This window comes from Rana temporaria, chromosome 9 (assembly GCF_905171775.1).
Source record: "Rana temporaria chromosome 9, aRanTem1.1, whole genome shotgun sequence".
In the NCBI taxonomy this organism is placed as follows: Eukaryota; Metazoa; Chordata; class Amphibia; order Anura; family Ranidae; genus Rana; species Rana temporaria.
Window position 1 is genome coordinate 103261863 of NC_053497.1, and position 17678 is coordinate 103279540.

General features: G+C 45.2%; 1 protein-coding gene across 1 annotated transcript in view; it reads left to right on the plus strand.

The window, feature by feature from the left end:
• Nucleotides 1-527: 527 nt before the first annotated feature.
• Nucleotides 528-17678, plus strand: part of TTLL11 (tubulin tyrosine ligase like 11) — a 146772-nt gene continuing 129621 nt past the window's right edge. Inside the window, exons 1-3 of the mRNA XM_040325252.1 lie at nt 528-1124; nt 11885-11984; nt 12215-12348. Coding sequence (XP_040181186.1) covers nt 528-1124; nt 11885-11984; nt 12215-12348 — 831 coding nt within the window. The remainder of the gene's footprint in view (nt 1125-11884; nt 11985-12214; nt 12349-17678) is intronic.

Here is a 17678-nt window from a genome sequence, read left to right on the forward strand (position 1 = left end):
TCTGTGTCTCCCACTCCCGCCCTCAATCTGAATGCTTCTCTTCCTCTCGGCTTCCGTACACCAAGAGAGGACGTCAGTCATTTGTCACATATAGCCCTTGGCCCCGCCTCCCGCACAGGATCTCTGAGCTCTTCTGGCCCCGCCCGGCTGCCGTATGGTTGCGCTGCCAACCAGCCCCAAACAATCCAGCATGATAGGGGCGGGGCCTATGAGAGATTGACAGACCGGCCATGAGGGGGTCTCGGGGGCCACAGAGGGTGGGGGACCCCAGAGGGGTGGATAATGGAAATGAAGGTGATAGTGGATTGTCACACTGTACGGGGAACAGGGGGGCAGAGCACACACGACCGGAGGGGATCAGTGAAGATGTTGGGGGGTCCGGGGATTCAGAATATGAGGGGACAGCACTGCTGGTATTGGGGGGGTCCGGGAGAGCAGATACTGGGATGGCACCATGGGGAGTCGGCACAGGATTCGAGCATCGGGAGATGGGTGTATCAGGGGGTGGGGGAACAGTGTATCCAGGAATGGGGGTACCTGCAGAGGCAGAGAGGGGCTCAGTACATCCAGAAATGGGATTATCCGAGAAGGCAGATGGGGGCTCAGTACATCCAGGAATGGGGGTATCTGAAGGGGCAGATGGGGGCACAGTACTTAAAGGAATGGGGGTATCTGAAGGGGCAGATGGGGGCACAGTACATCCAGGATTGGGGGTATCTGAAGGGGCAGATGGGGGCACAGTACATCCAGGATTGGGGGTATCTGAAGGGGCAGATGGGGGCACGGTATGTCCAGAGCTGGGGGTATCAGGGCAGGAAAGGAATAGGACAACACAGAAATCTGCTCAGGATGATCTGGGGGTCCGCAGTAAAAGGCGAGGGGTGTCTGGAGAGAAGGAGGGACTGACAAGGCACACAGTGGCTGGGGATCCTCCAGGCAGTAGAAAATCCGAGCAGAAGAGTTCCGCCAGTAAAGGTGAGAGAGCTCAGAGGAAGGAGAAGAGGAGCGCCCAAAAGAAGGCAGAATCCAAGGCTCAGAGGAGAGCGGTGACTGTAGACAGCTCCAAGGCCAAGACATCACTAGAGGCTCTGAGGATCAGCATTAAACAATTGGGCTGGAAGGAGGTGAGAACAAACCTTCTAACAATTCCTTTGCTACAGGTCACCCACCAGTCCAGTGTGTGCTGATACCCCAATCTACCCTCCAGTTTGGTCTGCTTACCCTACCGTCAACCTCGGTGCAGTGTACTGATATTACAGGTCACCCTCGGTGCAGTGTACTGATATTACATGTCACCCTTGGTGCGGTGTACTGATATTACATGTCACCCTCGGTGCAGTGTACTGATATTACAGGTCACCCTTGGTGCGGTGTACTGATATTACAGGTCACCCTCTGTGCAGTGTACTGATATTACATGTCACCCTTGGTGCGGTGTACTGATATTACATGTCACCCTCGGTGCGGTGTACTGATATTACAGGTCACCCTCTGTGCGGTGTACTGATATTACAGGTCACCCTCGGTGCGGTGTACTGATATTACAGGTCACCCTCTGTGCAGTGTACTGATATTACATGTCACCCTTGGTGCGGTGTACTGATATTACATGTCACCCTCGGTGCGGTGTACTGATATTACAGGTCACCCTCGGTGCAGTGTACTGATATTACATGTCACCCTTGGTGCAGTGTACTGATATTACAGGTCACCCTCTGTGCAGTGTACTGATATTACATGTCACCCTCTGTGCAGTGTACTGATATTACAGGTCACCCTCGGTGCAGTGTACTGATATTACATGTCACCCTCGGTGCAGTGTACTGATATTACAGGTCACCCTCGGTGCAGTGTACTGATATTACAGGTCACCCTCGGTGCAGTGTACTGATATTACATGTCACCCTCGGTGCAGTGTACTGATATTACAGGTCACCCTCGGTGCAGTGTACTCATATTACAGGTCACCCTCGGTGCAGTGTACTGATATTACATGTCACCCTCGGTGCAGTGTACTGATATTACAGGTCACCCTCTGTGCAGTGTACTGATATTACATGTCACCCTCGGTGCGGTGTACTTTGTATTACAAGCATGTTTCTGGAACTAATTATGCTCGCAATCCAAGGTTTTACTGTATATGCCTATATAGAATAATTTACGACTACCAGAGGTAGCAAAGCTTGGAAAAGGTCAGGCATTGTCCTTCATCAGCTTTTTGATAATGAGGCTCTACAACCATTTAATAAACTGCCAGAAAAATACCATCAGCGACTTTCTGGGTTCACACTGCTGCGAATTCTTTTGCGAATTTAAACCATTGCGATTGCTCAAATTCGCAAGTCATTCAAATAACATTGTTTTCCATTGTGCCGTACACATCAGTGCGGTGCGAATCTAAGCTGCGGGAAGAAAGGGTCCTGTGCGAGTTTGATCCATGTGCGATGCAAATTTATCTCTATAGACTGGTATTCCCTGAAATCGCGGCTGCGAATTGTGGCAATATGGCGACCGCGAAATAGTGCGATTTTGAATTCGCAGCAGTGTGAACCTAGCCTAAAATATAATCCTTTGTCAAGTTTAACTATGGCAGTATCCACAAGATGCTCCAAACAGGGATTATTGGTGACATATACTCCTCCCTACAAACAACAACTAGCGCTAGTACACAGGGTGATAGTCTGGAGCAATGGCGTAGGGATCTGGAGACCATTAGTGATGAGGAATGAGAGCAAGCTCTGGCTTGAACTTGACCAGAGTTTCCGTATCCTCCTCACGGTGTTTAACCAAGTTATTTATTATTCACCGGTCTCACTATACTCCTTAAAACCTACATACTTGGGGTAAAGCAGATACATCAAATTGTCCAAGATGTACTACTGAAACTAATATTTAATACCTTAACCACTTAAAGTGTAAGTAAACCCACCTATCATTTTCAGGCAAGGAAGCTGCCATCTTGGCCTATGTTTAATCTTCAACTGCCATGATGCTGCACATGTGATCAGTGATGACACCAGCTATTGGATGGTTTGACAGTTTGGTTGAGAGCACAAACAATGTGACAGTTAGCAATCCCGGCATGCCGGAAATGTAACTGCTTTTTGAAACTGTTAAATCGATGGGTTTACTTCAACTTTAAGGCCCACGCTATAGTCAAATGACGGCTACAGCGTGGGCCTGAAAATCCGAGAGGACTTTCTCCCCTTTGTATGCGCAACGCGCGCCCCCCTGATCATCGAGTCACTGGGACTTGTGGATCACAGATCCGTGTAAGGGGCCGGTCCAGGCTCCTTACCACGTGATCAGCTGTCAGCCAATGACAGCTGATCACATGATGTAAACAAAGGATCGGTAATAATTTTTTTTCTCCTCACGCTGACAGCGTGAGGAGAAAAAAGAGACGATCACCGGCTTGTTTACAAGGGACATCGGTTCCAAAGAGGAAGGAGGCTCATCAGTGCCCATAAAAACCGCCTGCCCGTGCCACCTTCCTTTGCCACCTATCAATGCCCGCAGTGCCACCTATCAATGCCCACCTGTGATGCCAATCAGTGCCACCTAGTAATGCCTCCTGTCAGTGTAACCGATCAGTGCCCATTATTGCCACTCATCAGTGCCACCTATCAATGCCACCTATTAGTGCCACCTCTGTGCCGCCTATCGGTGCCCATCAGTACAGCCTCATCAGCATACATCAATGAAGGAGAAAAATTACCCGTTTGCTAAATTTTATAACAAAATATAAAAAAAATATATATATATTTTTTAAATCTGTCTTTTTAATTTTTTTTAACAAAAAAGAAAAACCGCAGAGGTGATCAAATACCACCAAAAGAAAGCTCTATTTGTGGGATTTTTTTAAATAAAAATGTCATTTGGGTACAGTGTTGTATGACCGCACAATTGTCATTCAAAGTGCGACAGCACTGAAAGCTGAAAATTGGTCTGAGCAGGAGGGGGGTTTAGGTGCCCAGTAAGCAAGTGGTTAAACACTAGTTTTCATCATTTGAGGATAATTTGATCACACAGATATTCTGACGTTGTCCATGCCTCCTTTGTATAGCTTTATATAGCTGGTAGCAGGGCCGATCTGCCCTATAGACTCACTATGCAAGCCGCTCAGGGCCCCGCAAAGCTGCGGAGGGCCCCCCAAATTACTAGAGGCCCTGCCTGGTGAGAAGTCATTTTCGGGCCCCTCACCCCACCTCTCAACTTGCTGGCTGCATGGGAGAAGAGGTAAGAAGTCGGAACCCCCCGCTTAAGATGTAATTTCCGACAGCAGAACAACCCCCGCTTCTCAACTTTAATCTTGAGATTAAACCCCCGCTTCTCCACTTCTCAACTTCAATGTGACATGGACATGTCATTTTCGGCAGCCCCCCGCTTCTCAACTTTAATGTGACATGTCATTTTGCTTAGGGCCCCAGGGAGGTCAGGATCGGCACTGGCTGGCATCCTCCCATCCATCCCATCCTCATTGGTGATCTGATATCCATGAGGGTAGGTTCATGGCTTTAATTGTGCCCTCAAAATGTTGATGTAACTTGTTTACTGATATGGTACTTCAGTAAATCTTTCCTCAGAATCTACTTCTCAATGTGCTGGTTGTCTCCACATCACCATTTTAATCAGCCGGATCAATGCCATAGAGCCATCTTTACAGTCATCCAGCGAACCTTCATCTAACCTTCTGCTAATGAAGAGTGAGCCTGGCCATTGATTTAGATATGTACTCGGGCAGCAGTAAAGGTGTGACATTTCATCACCAGGCAGGTGAATAGATGGGCTCGTCTAAATGTTCTGCAGACTCATATTACTGATAACTGAAAATAGCCGGATGAGAAATGCCACATCCTAGGAAGATTAGAAAGGTTTTCCAAGGTCACATCTATCCCAAACTTCACCGTGAGATGACTGCACCTCTGAATATGAATTCTGCTTCTGTGTGATGGAGATTCTTTCTCTAGTGCTCAGGGACAGGGAGCATGATGCAGGAGTCCTGTTTGTAGAGTGATTAAAGAAAATAATCCTCCATTTGTGACTTGCACAACTGGCAATGGTGTCTAACAGCTATTCAGGTTAATTCTGTAGGTGTAGCATAGGCTGCTTTCTTCTGAAAATGCTATCGGCATGGCTGTCATGCTGATCTCATGACCTCCAATCCTCCAAGCCACTGTCGCAGGACAAGCACACTGCACATGAAGTCTGCATGCTTGTTTTGGGATAGTGGCTCACAAATTAGCAAAGGATCAACATGCCAGGAGGCACTGACGGGTGGCATGGATGGGCACTGACAGGCGGCACAGATGGGCAGCACGCATGGGCACTGAGGGGCAGCACGGATGGGCACCAATAGATGGCACTGATTGGGCAGGTACTGACAGGTGTTAATGCTGGTCACTGATTGGCACTGTGATGGACACTGGCACTATGTTGGGCACTGATTTGCACTGTGGGCACTGATTGGCACTTTATTGGACATGAGAGGAGGTTATGATTGGGGACTGACTGGCAGCTACTGGGTACTGATTGGCAGCTGATGGGTACATTTGATGGGGCTGTGCTGATGTTCTGATTATCAGCACAGACCCCTCCTCTGACAGGGAGAGCCGCCGATCGGCTCTCCCTGTCAGCGTGAACCGAGGAATGCCGTTTCCCAGCACTCTCTGGTTTACACGATGATCAGAGGCTTCTTATCACGATTGGAGATGCAAAGTTTTCTGACGCACCGCACTCACGATCGCAGCGCATGTTATCCTGCTGGACTACATATGATGCCCCGTCAGGATAACAGAACCACTTCCCAGTCGTTAATCTGCTATAGCCAGAGAAAATTAAAAAGGGGTGAAAAAAAATATGCATGTATTATTCATTTTTTTTTTTTTTTTACTGGAGCCTGCAGATGATCAGCAGATTGTGAGTGCAAAGTCAGGCTCCTGCACAGCCTTCCTGTTGCCTTGTGCCTGTATAGGCTTTCCCTTACAAAGCAAGAGGACAACTGAACTACGGACTTGGAATACTATTTTGGAAACATTAACACTGGACTTTGTAGGCACTGAGATAGACAAGGTTAAAAGTTAAAAATCTTTATTACAAAAAAGTTTTTTAAAAGAAAACTGGACAGACATTGCTAGAAAATCACAATGATGATATTGCCTACATGATATACATCACACCACCAGTTACACCAAACAAACTTGTATCCTGACATAAGAGTATTAACAGTATTCCATCAGGCTTGGTGCAGGTTGGTTAGGGTGTGCTGTTGCTGAGCTCTACATGTTAGATCTCCACATTGGGTGGTCCTTGGAGCGGCGGATGCCTCATGCAGAGATTTTTCCCACACGGTGATCTTATATAACCACCCTACTACTGCAGCCCTTAAGGGTTGCCCAACCTCAGACCCATCAAGGCTGTAGCCACTATACAGTAATTTTACTGTGCGACTATATTTGCTTACCTCTCTTTTTTGATGTTTTTTAACTGCTGATGGGCTGTGGTTAAATACTATCCCTATCTCTATGGATTACTCAAATATTTGACATACTCCCGCAGTCTCCGCCATGTCCTGGACATTCGTCTGTGTTCTTGCCAGTCAAATTCAACTATGTTAAACACACTATTACCCTGTTTCTCTGAAAATAAGTCCTACCCTGAAAATAAGACCTAGTGTGCATTTCTGGGATGGCTGCAATATAAGCCCTACCCCAAAAATAAGCCCTAGTTAAAGTCCTTGTAAAAACACGTAATCCGTTCTGTAAAAAGATTATATAATGTGCAGTGTGTCTCCCTTTTGTAACTTTATTGTGGAAAATACCTTATTTACAGCACTGCTGGGCGCTCACGTGACCCGCCGCAGCTCTTCTCCTCTCCTCCCGGCTAATGTCAGCTGTTTTTTTTTTTTTTCAATAAAACTTTATCCTCTGCAGTATTTGGAGTAGGGAAGAAGAGCTTCAGCGGGTCACGTGAGCGGCAAGCGGCACTGTTAATAAGGTATTTTCCACAATAATGTTACACAAGGAGACACACTGCACATGATATCATCTTTTTACAGAAAGGATTACATCATTTTATAAGGTTTATTTTTGGGATTACAGAATTTCACAATGCTGACTCCAGAGCTGACAGGGGGAGAAACCTTTTTGTACATACCATAAATAAATAAGACATCCCCTGAAAATAAGCCCTAGTGTGTTTTTTGTAGCCAGAATTAATATAAGACCCGGTCTTATTTTCGGGGAAACACGGTATGTGCCTAAGCTCCTGATGAAGCGCTTATGTGTGTAACATGTAGAGCCACAGCACACCCTAAGCAAACCTACACCAAGCCTGATGGAATACTGTTAATCGTCATATTTAGGACGTTCTTACTACCATTCAGAATACAAGTTTCTTTGGTGTAACTGGTGGTGGGATGTATATCTAGGCCAGTGGTGCCCAGCCAGTGGCCCGCAGAGCCCTCTGATGTGGTCCGCGGCCTCCCATTCCACAGCATCAGTTGTGTGAATGAAGCCAGTGGTAGAGGAAGCAAGCGGCTGCATAAGCCGATGCTTCCTGTATAGTGCTGGCTCCTGTCATAGGCGGAGTGATACCAAATGCACTCTGCCAGGGACAGCAACGCTGGTGATACCTGAATGGAAGACTGTTATTAAAGGTAAGCTTATTACTAAAATCACAGTGTATATATGGACATATCATCTGTTCTGCAGTGGTTACTGGGCTCCTTTCAAACTGAGAGCAGTGCACCTGCAGGTTACCTTCATTGAATCATAGACTTGTGTTATTACCTTCTGATTTGGTGCGCTTTCAGAAAGTGCTCCACACTTGCAGGATATAATAGACATCTATGGTAAAGTGCAGCTAACCCGCAGGAAAGCAACAGGTGCACTGTGCTGCATCCGCAGTGTGGGTAAACCGCAGCACATCAGTGTGAAAGCAGCCTTGCGCCCCTTTCACGTGATTTGTCTGACCTATTTGGACCCTCCATTCACCTCCATGGAGATGTAAACAGACTTGTGTCTGATTACACCTGTATACCTCCAATCCGATCTTCTAAAAAACAGAAAGGGGATCCGTCCCTTCCATCTGGGAGGATCGGTGGCCCCTTATAGTAGTGGAGTGGGCATTGTCTGCTCTGCATATGCAGAGTGGACACAGACCTGTCACCGGCTCGTCGTGGTTACCAAGTCGCTTAAAACGCAGGTCCCGCGGCCAATTATTTTATTTATTTTTTTGTCATTCAATTGTTTTCCCCATTACAAAAGAATACTCACTGTTTAGGTGTAATAAAACATCCGCTGTCCGTTTTTCTTACACAAGGATAACTTTTAACCACTTCCAAACCGCTGTACGACTATATACGGCCTAACTTTAAAGATGGATATCTCGGTAACGGCAGCAGCTGCTGCCACAACCGAGGTATCCATCTTTAGTGTGAGCGGTTCTGTTAACGATAACGGCGGTCTCTGTGGCGGATTCGCTGCGAGATCGCCGTTATCGGCGGCGGGAGCGGGCCTCCCGCCGCTCTCCCGCGCCCTCCGCCGCTTACCGGAGCCGTCGGTAGCGGCGGAGGAGATTGGGTGTGCTCGGCTGCTGACTGGGGAAGCGAGTGAGGGAAAAATCGCCCCCACCCGTCCACATAGCTCTGCTGGGCAGAAGTGACGTCAAAACGTCAGTCCCGCCCAGCGTCTTAAAGAAACATTTTTTTTTTTTTTTTTGTCATTTGAAAAAATGACAGTTTCAATTATTTTTTTTGCATTTTAGTCTAAATATGAGATCTGAGGTCTTTTTGACCCCAGATCTCATATTTAAGAGGACCTGTCATGCTTTTTTCTATTACAAGGGATGTTTACATTCCTTGTAATAGGAATAAAAGTGATCATTTATTTTATTTATTTTTTTCCAGTGTAAAAATTAATAAAATAAATAAAAATAAACAAGAAAAAAAAAAAAAATTTTAAAGGCGTGAGTAGCGCCTGCATATGAAAACGGTGTTCAAACCACACAAGTGAGGTATCGCCGCGATCGTTGGAGCGAGAGCAATAATTATAGCCCTAGACCTCCTCTGTAACTCAAAAAATGCAACCTATAGAATTTTTTAAACGTCGCCTATCGAGATTTTTAAGAGTAAAAGTTTGACGCCATGCCACGAGCGGGCGCAATTTGTAAGCGTGACATGTTGGGTATCATTTTACTCGGCGTAACATTATCTTTCACAATATATAAAAAAATTGGGCCAAATTTATTGCTGTCTTAATTTTTAATTAAAAAAAGTGAATTTTTTTTCCAAAAAAAAGTCCGCTTGTAGGACCGCTGCGCAAATATGGTGTGACAAAAAGTATTGCAATGATCGCCATTTTATTCTCTAGGGTATTAGAAAAAAAATATATATAATGTTTGTGGGTTTTAAGTAATTTTCTAGCAAAAAAAACAGTTTTAGTCTTGTAAACACCAAATCTGAAAAACACCCACGGTACTGAAGTGGTTAAAATGTTCCCGCGCATGCTCAGTGTTTACGCTCAGTAGCGCCGTAAACTTTCAGGTTGCCATCACGGGCAGTGTCTCTCGAGATTTCGATGGGCAGCGTTCCGCACTGACTCTTGGGAAGCATGACACTTCGCTCCCAGGAGACAGTGCGGCACTGGGGAAAGCTGTATACACGCCTACTCCCACGGGAGTGATACACAGGAAGTAACACTTTAAACAGAACAGCTCGCTCGGAGCCCATTCAAACTACAAGTACATCTGCTGCGGTGACAGGCGGTATTTGTAGCTTTTCCATTCACAGGAGTCTGTGAATGAATGACAGAGATGTGTGGGTGAAGCCCCGTAGAGCCGTGCTGTTTAAAAAAAGTGACAGTGGGTGCAGAGGGAGGATCCCCCCCATCCACTGGCACAGAGAGGGGAGCGCTGGCAGCGGTAAGTGGGTGCAATGAGCATGTTACACCCTAAATATGGGTGTAACATTCTCCTAAAAGTGAACTTATCCTTTAAACATAGAATCTTCCTGGTTCTATGGGTAACCGCTCTAGGTTATAATGGGATCTCTTATTGTTTGTGCCTGGTTGCCAGCTGCCTTTTCTGTTCTGCTGAGATATGAGATAAGCATTGGCCACCCTTGTAATAATGTCTGCCTCATGCCCCGAAAGAAGTCCCTTTGTAATGAAACAGGTGGGGTTAGAAGCTGTTTCCTGCTATCGCGTTTGTTTGCACAGTGCCTAGATATCTATAGGCGGCTGCCTATATTGTACTCAATGTAAGTGCAATACTTTATATTAAACAAACCTTTTGGGATTTTACACTATCTGGCGTCTTATTTTTTGATCAATCTGATCGCGGGGTAGATTGAGCTTGGTTTAAATTGCCTGCTTATGCCCTGTTTGATCTGAGGACACATCTCCAGCTGATGACCCCTGCAAAGATTGTTACATCAAGCCTGTTTGACCCTTCATAAAAAAAATGTCCAGGCTCTCTGGTAAGAGTCTATATTGCCTTTGGTGACAATGCATGCACAAGGTGGAGTTTGGATTCAACTACTTATCACCGATTTGTGTGTTCTACAGTTGAATTTAATAACTCAATATGAGATTTTTGTTTAGCGCATCATTTTTCTTTCTACATTTTGATGATTTGTAACTGTTCTGCTGGGATATGAGATGAGCATTGGTCACCCTTGTAATAATGTCTTCCTCTAGTCAATTTACCATTATGATTGATAGTGAAAGTAAGAGAAAATCCCAATTTTGGGTTGTCCCCAAAAAAGTAATGGAGGGGAAATCTTCCAATGGGGAAACATGTTCTGGTGACCTGGGATCCCCAAGGAATTCCCTTAATTTGCAAGGATTTACTCTCACTTCCTGTTTGGCTATGGTACAGGAAGTAAAGGGAAATCTTTACAATGGGACACCGATGGTAAAAAAAAAATCTGATGGGGTTATAACCCTCCCTTGCTCTATCAAAAATGAAAAAGTTTAGCCTATAGCTCTACTTTTATTTAACTGCTTATATTCCCATCTGAGAGAGGAAACGAAATATGGGACTTTTTGATGAAGAGTGCAGCCACAGAAAATGGCTATAATAATCTCCTTTTCATGATTTACAATATTTCCACAATTCATGGGGTCACTCCCATTGTAATGCTCTTTCCTAGTGCTAGTTCCACCCTTTGGTTCTGGTGTTAGCCGCCTCAGGTTCCGGTGCTGATTGACCTTCGGCCTGCCACTAATATCCAGGTCCATGACCAGACTCCGTTATGACTTGCAAGTATGAGCAATATAATCTATATATTTTTTCTACAGTTTAACAGTGTCATTACATGACCATTCATTACTATATTATTTACCTTTTAACATTTATAGACATATCTTGTGCATCTGCTCCTGAAGAGTAGCGCTACAGCTGCGAAATGCGTCAAGCTAAATAGATGCTTTTCCCTGCCAGTTTTTCATCTTCATTACCATTACCATGGTTTACTGGAATTTGCCAATCTACAATTTATAATGGAAATACGTTGCAAACTAGTCTGATGTGGTTTTTATGTTATGATTGTGGCTCTAGGCCAACAGGCCATAATTTTGTTATCATGCTATTCTGTTATGGAATAAATGGTTTTTATTACCCTATTATGATGTCTATGATGGTTATGCATTTTACTATATGACACTACTGATGGCCCTATCACCAGACATTATTATAGTTTAATGCTATTTTCTGTGCCTGCACGCTTCATCAAAAAGTCCCAAATTTAGTTTCCTCTCTCAAAGTTACCGGGGATGGAGGTACATCTAGTTGGCCTCATCAAAAAGTCCCACATTTTCTTATTTTCTTTTTCATATATTCCCATCTGAATGGTTACAATCAGTTTTTTTTTTTTATCTTGTAGTTTCCGCTGGGCCGCCGTTTGCCATGTGATATTTACTGGCATGGGGTATCTTTCCATGACGGCAACAATATCTGCGCTGGACAGGTCAACAAGTTTCCAGGTATGTGTTGCATAGATAATCTTAACATCAAGTAAAATATGTTTTATGTCAGGAACATTTGCTAGACTTACATTTGGAACCTTCTTAATTTTTGACAATAAAGACAGTTCCTCTTTAAGATCAATGTTAGCCTTCCAGAATTTTCTCCTGTTTAGGGAAAGATGTACACTATGGTGTGCTGAGTCCAGCTATGCTAAAACTGATGCAGATTGTGTGACTTTTCTTTGAAGGAATGGCTGAAATGGTGCGTAAAATAAACCTGAGCCGGGCTGTGAGAACCATGCAGGAACTCTTCCCTGAGGAGTATGACTTCTACCCGCAATCCTGGATCCTTCCCGAAGAATATCCTATGTTCACTGCACAGGTGAGTGTTGGGCTTGAGAACATTGGGGGTTATTTACTAAAGACAAATCCACTTGAAATTGCACTTGGAAGTGCAGTCGCTGTAGATCTGCGGGGGACATGCAAGGAAAATAAAAAAACAGCATTTTAGCTTGCACATGATTGGATAATAAAATCAGCAGAGCTTCCCATCATTTCAGATTTACAGCGACTGCACTTCCAAGTGCACTTTCAGTGCAATTTTAAGTACTTGTAGTTTGCACTTGTAGTGCAAAGTGGATTTGCCTTTCGTAAATAACCCCCATTGTCTACTGTCAGTATCGAAAATGTGAATCTCAAGGAGCATGTATTATATCCAACAAAACTGCAGCAGCTTCTCTGTATATCGCTAATGTTTCCAGATGACGTTCTTGTCATGGGAGAGTGTGAAGCTGTATGGCTGTAAAAGTAATGCTCTCTATAAATAAAGATATTATAATATATATAAGAAGAAGCATGCCTGAAAAATGGCATCCACATCCACAAATAATACTATACGAAAAGATAAAAAAAGTAAATAACAAAGATTAGTGGGACTTTGTATGTACCTTGTAGGGCTTAATAAACGAATATAATGAAAAATAGCATATTCAGCTGTAGAGGTAAATATATCCACATATCTGAACATAAAAACAGGGGGTGGGTGGGGCATAGGGGAATAGATAGAGGGTTGGGGAAGGGGACGAAAACACACAAGGTTACCGTTCCAGGGGGGGGTTCCCCCTGCTAATCTAAAAGAGAGCCTGACCCAAGCTCAAGGCCAGCAATATACATTCCAGGGCATTTCCCAGCCCAGCAGCTGCCGGGAACCCGAACAGCCCCACCCCCAGAGGAAGGGTGCAACAAAGCCTCCATCATACCTCCATCTAGGGGTAAAGCCGCCCAAGCCCCCCCAGCAGCCCCCCCCAGGCAAGGGCGCCACCAAGGCACTAAGGTCATCGATCAAGGCTTACTTAGTGCAATTATCAGTGCATAATAGGAACATTAACTTAAAAAAAAGGGGGGGGGGGGCACAAAACAAAAACATAGAAAAAATTGGTATAAAATCTAGCAAACATGAGATTTGGTAAGGTATGTCGGATCTATTAGCTGAAAGGAGAGAAAAAAAAATGGGTAAGGACGTACAGAGGACCTCAGTATCGCAAAGGATTATGGTAAATCTGATTCAGGCATGCACATCACCAATAACAGGCACTTTTAGCGAGGGATCCGCTAGCTCCAACAGAGCAACTTCCAGGCTAGATGGCACAGGGTTTGGATCAGCAGTATATTTCAGTCAAGGCGCCCAGATAGTAGTGAACCGTTCGCTTATGTCCTTGCACCTCGCTACCCACTCCTCCACCTATCTAATTTTCATCCAGCTTCTTGAACCACTCTTCTACAGTAGGGACCTGTGGGTGTTTCCAGTAGATGGGTATGAGCCTTTTGGCGGCATTCAGAAGGTGTAGTAGCATGCTTTTTTTGTAATGTCTTAGAGGGAGGGCAGGGACGTGCAGGAGGAAGCGAACTGGGGAAAACGGGATATCAACCTCAAGGGCTTCCTTTATGTGGTTATGAACTTCTAGTCAGAACGGACTGATTGCAGGACAATCCCATCATATGTGGAGGAGCGTGCTTTTCTGGCCACTTCCACGCCAGCAACGGTCTGTGACTGAGGGGTATACGTGACGGGGCTGCAGGTACCCGCTACCAGCGTGTCAAAAGCTTAGTTTGTTTCCTGTGTCTTGGAGTCCATTGAGCCAGTATGTGTGAGTCTAAACATATGGGAGATTTGTTCGGCTGAAAACTCCATCTCTAGGTCACGCTCCCATTCTCGGACAAAGACTGGTTTGGTGACAGTGGAAGCTGAGCCCAGGAGCTGGTAGAGTTAAGAAATCAAATGAGGGGTAGGCTCCTGCTCGATGAACAACTGTTCATATGGAGTGAGAGAGTGCAGCCCCCTGATAGAGCTACAATGGGTCGCAGTGAAGTGGTGAAGCTGCTTGTGTTGCCACCTGTCCATTGGGAAGCATCAATATCTATCCCTCAGGGTCTCTAGGGGAAGCTAATTACCCTGTTCCAGGAACTTGCCACAGCTGTGATTACTGTCAGTGACCCAGGACCCGAAAAAAGCCACCTGTTCTCCAGGAAAGAACCACAGGAAGCCTCCCAGTGGTGTTAACTGGGATCCAGAGGGAGAAGGAGCATATAAGGCGTTAGTGCGATCCCATGCTCGTAGGGCATGAGTAATAAGTGGGGAAGTCGCCCTGATGGATTGGGCCATTCTAACACATCAATATGCTTTGATCTAAACCAGTGGTCATCAACCCTGTCCTCAGGGCCCACTAACAGGCCAGGTTTGCAAGATCACTGAAATACATCACAAGTGATATAATTTGCTGCTCAGTGATTGCAGTATTCTAGTTTGGATCTCCCAAAGGTAATGCATAAAACCTGGCCTGTTAGTGGGCCCAGGGAATAGGGTTGATGACCACTGATCTAAACCATTCCATTGTAGCTCTGGCTGTATGTTTAGGGTCATTGTCCTGCTGGATGAAGAACCTCCGCTCCAGTCTCAAATCTTTTGCAGACTCTAACAGGTTTTCTTCTAAGATTGCTTTGTATTTGGCTCCATCTATCTTCCCGTCAACTCTGACCAGCTTATCTGTCCCTGCTGAAGAAAAGCATCCCCACAACATGATGCTGCCACCACCATGTTTCACGGTGTTGGTGGTGATGTGAAGTGTTAGTTTTCCTTCCACTTCACAATTATATGCCACTTTGTGTTTGTCTATCACATAAAATCCTAATAAGATACATTTAAATTTTTTGTTGTCCGATGACAAAATGTGGAAAATTTCAAGGGGCAGGAATACTTTTTCATGACACTGTCCTCTGTTTATTTAAGAACTCATAATCACACTTGCCCCCCACCAGCTTCTCCACTGTCGGTTAATGCTGCTCTCAGTGTAGGCGTCATAAAAATAAAATCTCCATTAGCGTAACCGTAATGATAATTATTGAAATAAAATAGTAAAAACATACATAAAAGCTCCAGGTCATTTATTTGCACTATAGTATCCTATGTCACTCCTGCTGGCTACACCCATGGTGTTTCAGCCTATGGACCATCGGCAGGGGCTGGTAGTGTGACTATAATCAATATTATGGTTGTTCATTGAGAACTACAAGCCGACAGTCGTAAAGGATGTCGTTTATTCAGACACACAGAGCTGTGTGTGAATGATGCAGCCATGTGGGCGGAGCCCCGCACGGCCGTGCTGCTTTTAAATAGTGGCAGCTAGTATGGGGAACTTATCCCTGTACTGCTGCCACAGGGAGGGGGGGCAGCGGGCAGCGGCTGCAGCACTGGGAGCATGTTACATATGTCGCAACTGAGTATAAAAGAGAAGAGAGGCGCCTCTAAGTGTAGCAATATGGTTACATTTAATGAAGGTACAACATTAAGCAACTCGCATGGTCGATGATTAAAAGAGGCACATCTAAGTATGCAGACATTCGGGGTAAAGCTGTTCGCATAGACCGTCCTCCGTACCACCATCAACGTCATCCCTCCCACGCTGTGCTCCAAGAGCGGTTAAATTGCTCTACTGCAGGGTAGTCTTTCCGGTCACGATTGCAGACTGACAGCTGTGAGAGCCGGCGGTGTGGGAGATGTTCTATGTGGACAGCTTTACCCCTGCATACTTAGATGTGCCTCTTTAAATTATTAACCATGTGAGTTGCTAAATGTTGTACCTTCATTAAATGTAAGTATCTTGCTAAACATGGAGCAGCCTCTCTTCTCTTTTTTTATACTCTGTAGCTCCTGCTTGATTTAGCTTCTATTTGTGGATGGACATTTTATGGTTACACAATCACATTGCTATAATCTTTTTATATGGACTATAAACTGAAGGATTTATGAATAAATGGTTGTGGAACAAATCATTTAAGTTTCCATTATTTCTTATGGGGAAATTCACTATGATATACAAGTGCTTTGGATTACAAGCATGTTTCTGGAACGAATCATGCTCGCAATCCAAGGTTTTACTGTATATATATATATATAGGGCCAGATTCTCATACATTCGCGCTGCTTCTGGGCAGCGGAATATATGAGATCTACGTTACACCGCCGCAGGTCTACAGGTTTACATCCTGATTCTCAGAACACTTACCTGTAAACTTGCGGCGGTGTAGCGTTAGATAGCTCGGCGCAAGCCCGCCCAATTCAAATGGGGCGGGCACCATTTAAATTAGGCGCGCTCCCGCGCCGAGCGTACTGCGCATGCTCCGTCGGGTAAATTACCCGACGTGCATTGCGCTAAATGACGTCGCCCCGACGTCATTTGCCTAGATGTATACGTAAATGGCGTCCAGCGCCATTCACGGACATCTTACGCAAACGACGTAATTTATATTGAATTCGACGCGGGAACGACGGCCATCGTTAACATTGGTTGCGCCTGCTAATTAGCAGGGGCAACCTTACGCGTCGGGTACGCTACGCAAACGACGTTAATTCGCTGCGTCGACCTCGCGTATGTTCGGGAATCGCCGTACTTACCTCATTTGCATAGACGACGGGGAAAAGCGACGATGCGACACCTAGCGGCGGGAAAAAAAAATACATTTAAGATCTGACAGCGTAACAGCCTTACGCATGTCAGATCTAATGGGTACCTATGCGCAACTGATTCTGAGAATCAGTCGCATAGATACCCGGGGCCAGATGAGGTGTTACGACGGCGCTAATGGTGTTGCGCCCTCGTAACGCCTTTGAGAATCTGGCCCATATTTTTTTTGTAACGCACCCATTAACCGCTTAGCGACCAGCGCACGCACATATAGGTCTACACAATGGCATGGGCGGGCAAATGGGGTACCTGTACGTTCCTTAAAATTTTCCGCCCAGCGGGCATATGCACGCCGTTGCGGGTTCCATGTACTCAATGTTTCTGGGTGGCCCGCGATTGCAGTCGGCAAAGGCAGAACAGGGGAATGCCTTTGTAAACAAGGAATTCCCCTGTTCTGCCTAGTGACATGTCACTGATCGAATGCTCCCTGTGATCAGGAACAGTGATCAGTGATGTGTCACTGGTAGCTCCCCCTCCCCAACAGTTAGACTCGCTCCCTTGGACACACTTAACCACTTCAGCGCCACCTAGTGGTTAACCCCTTCACTGCCAGTGTCATTTTCACAGTAATCGGTGCATTTTTATAGCACTGTCGCTGTAAAAATTACAATGGTCTCAAAAATGTGTCCGATGTCTTAGATAATGTCTTAGATCGCCGTCATTACTAATAAAAAAAAAAAAAAAGAATAAT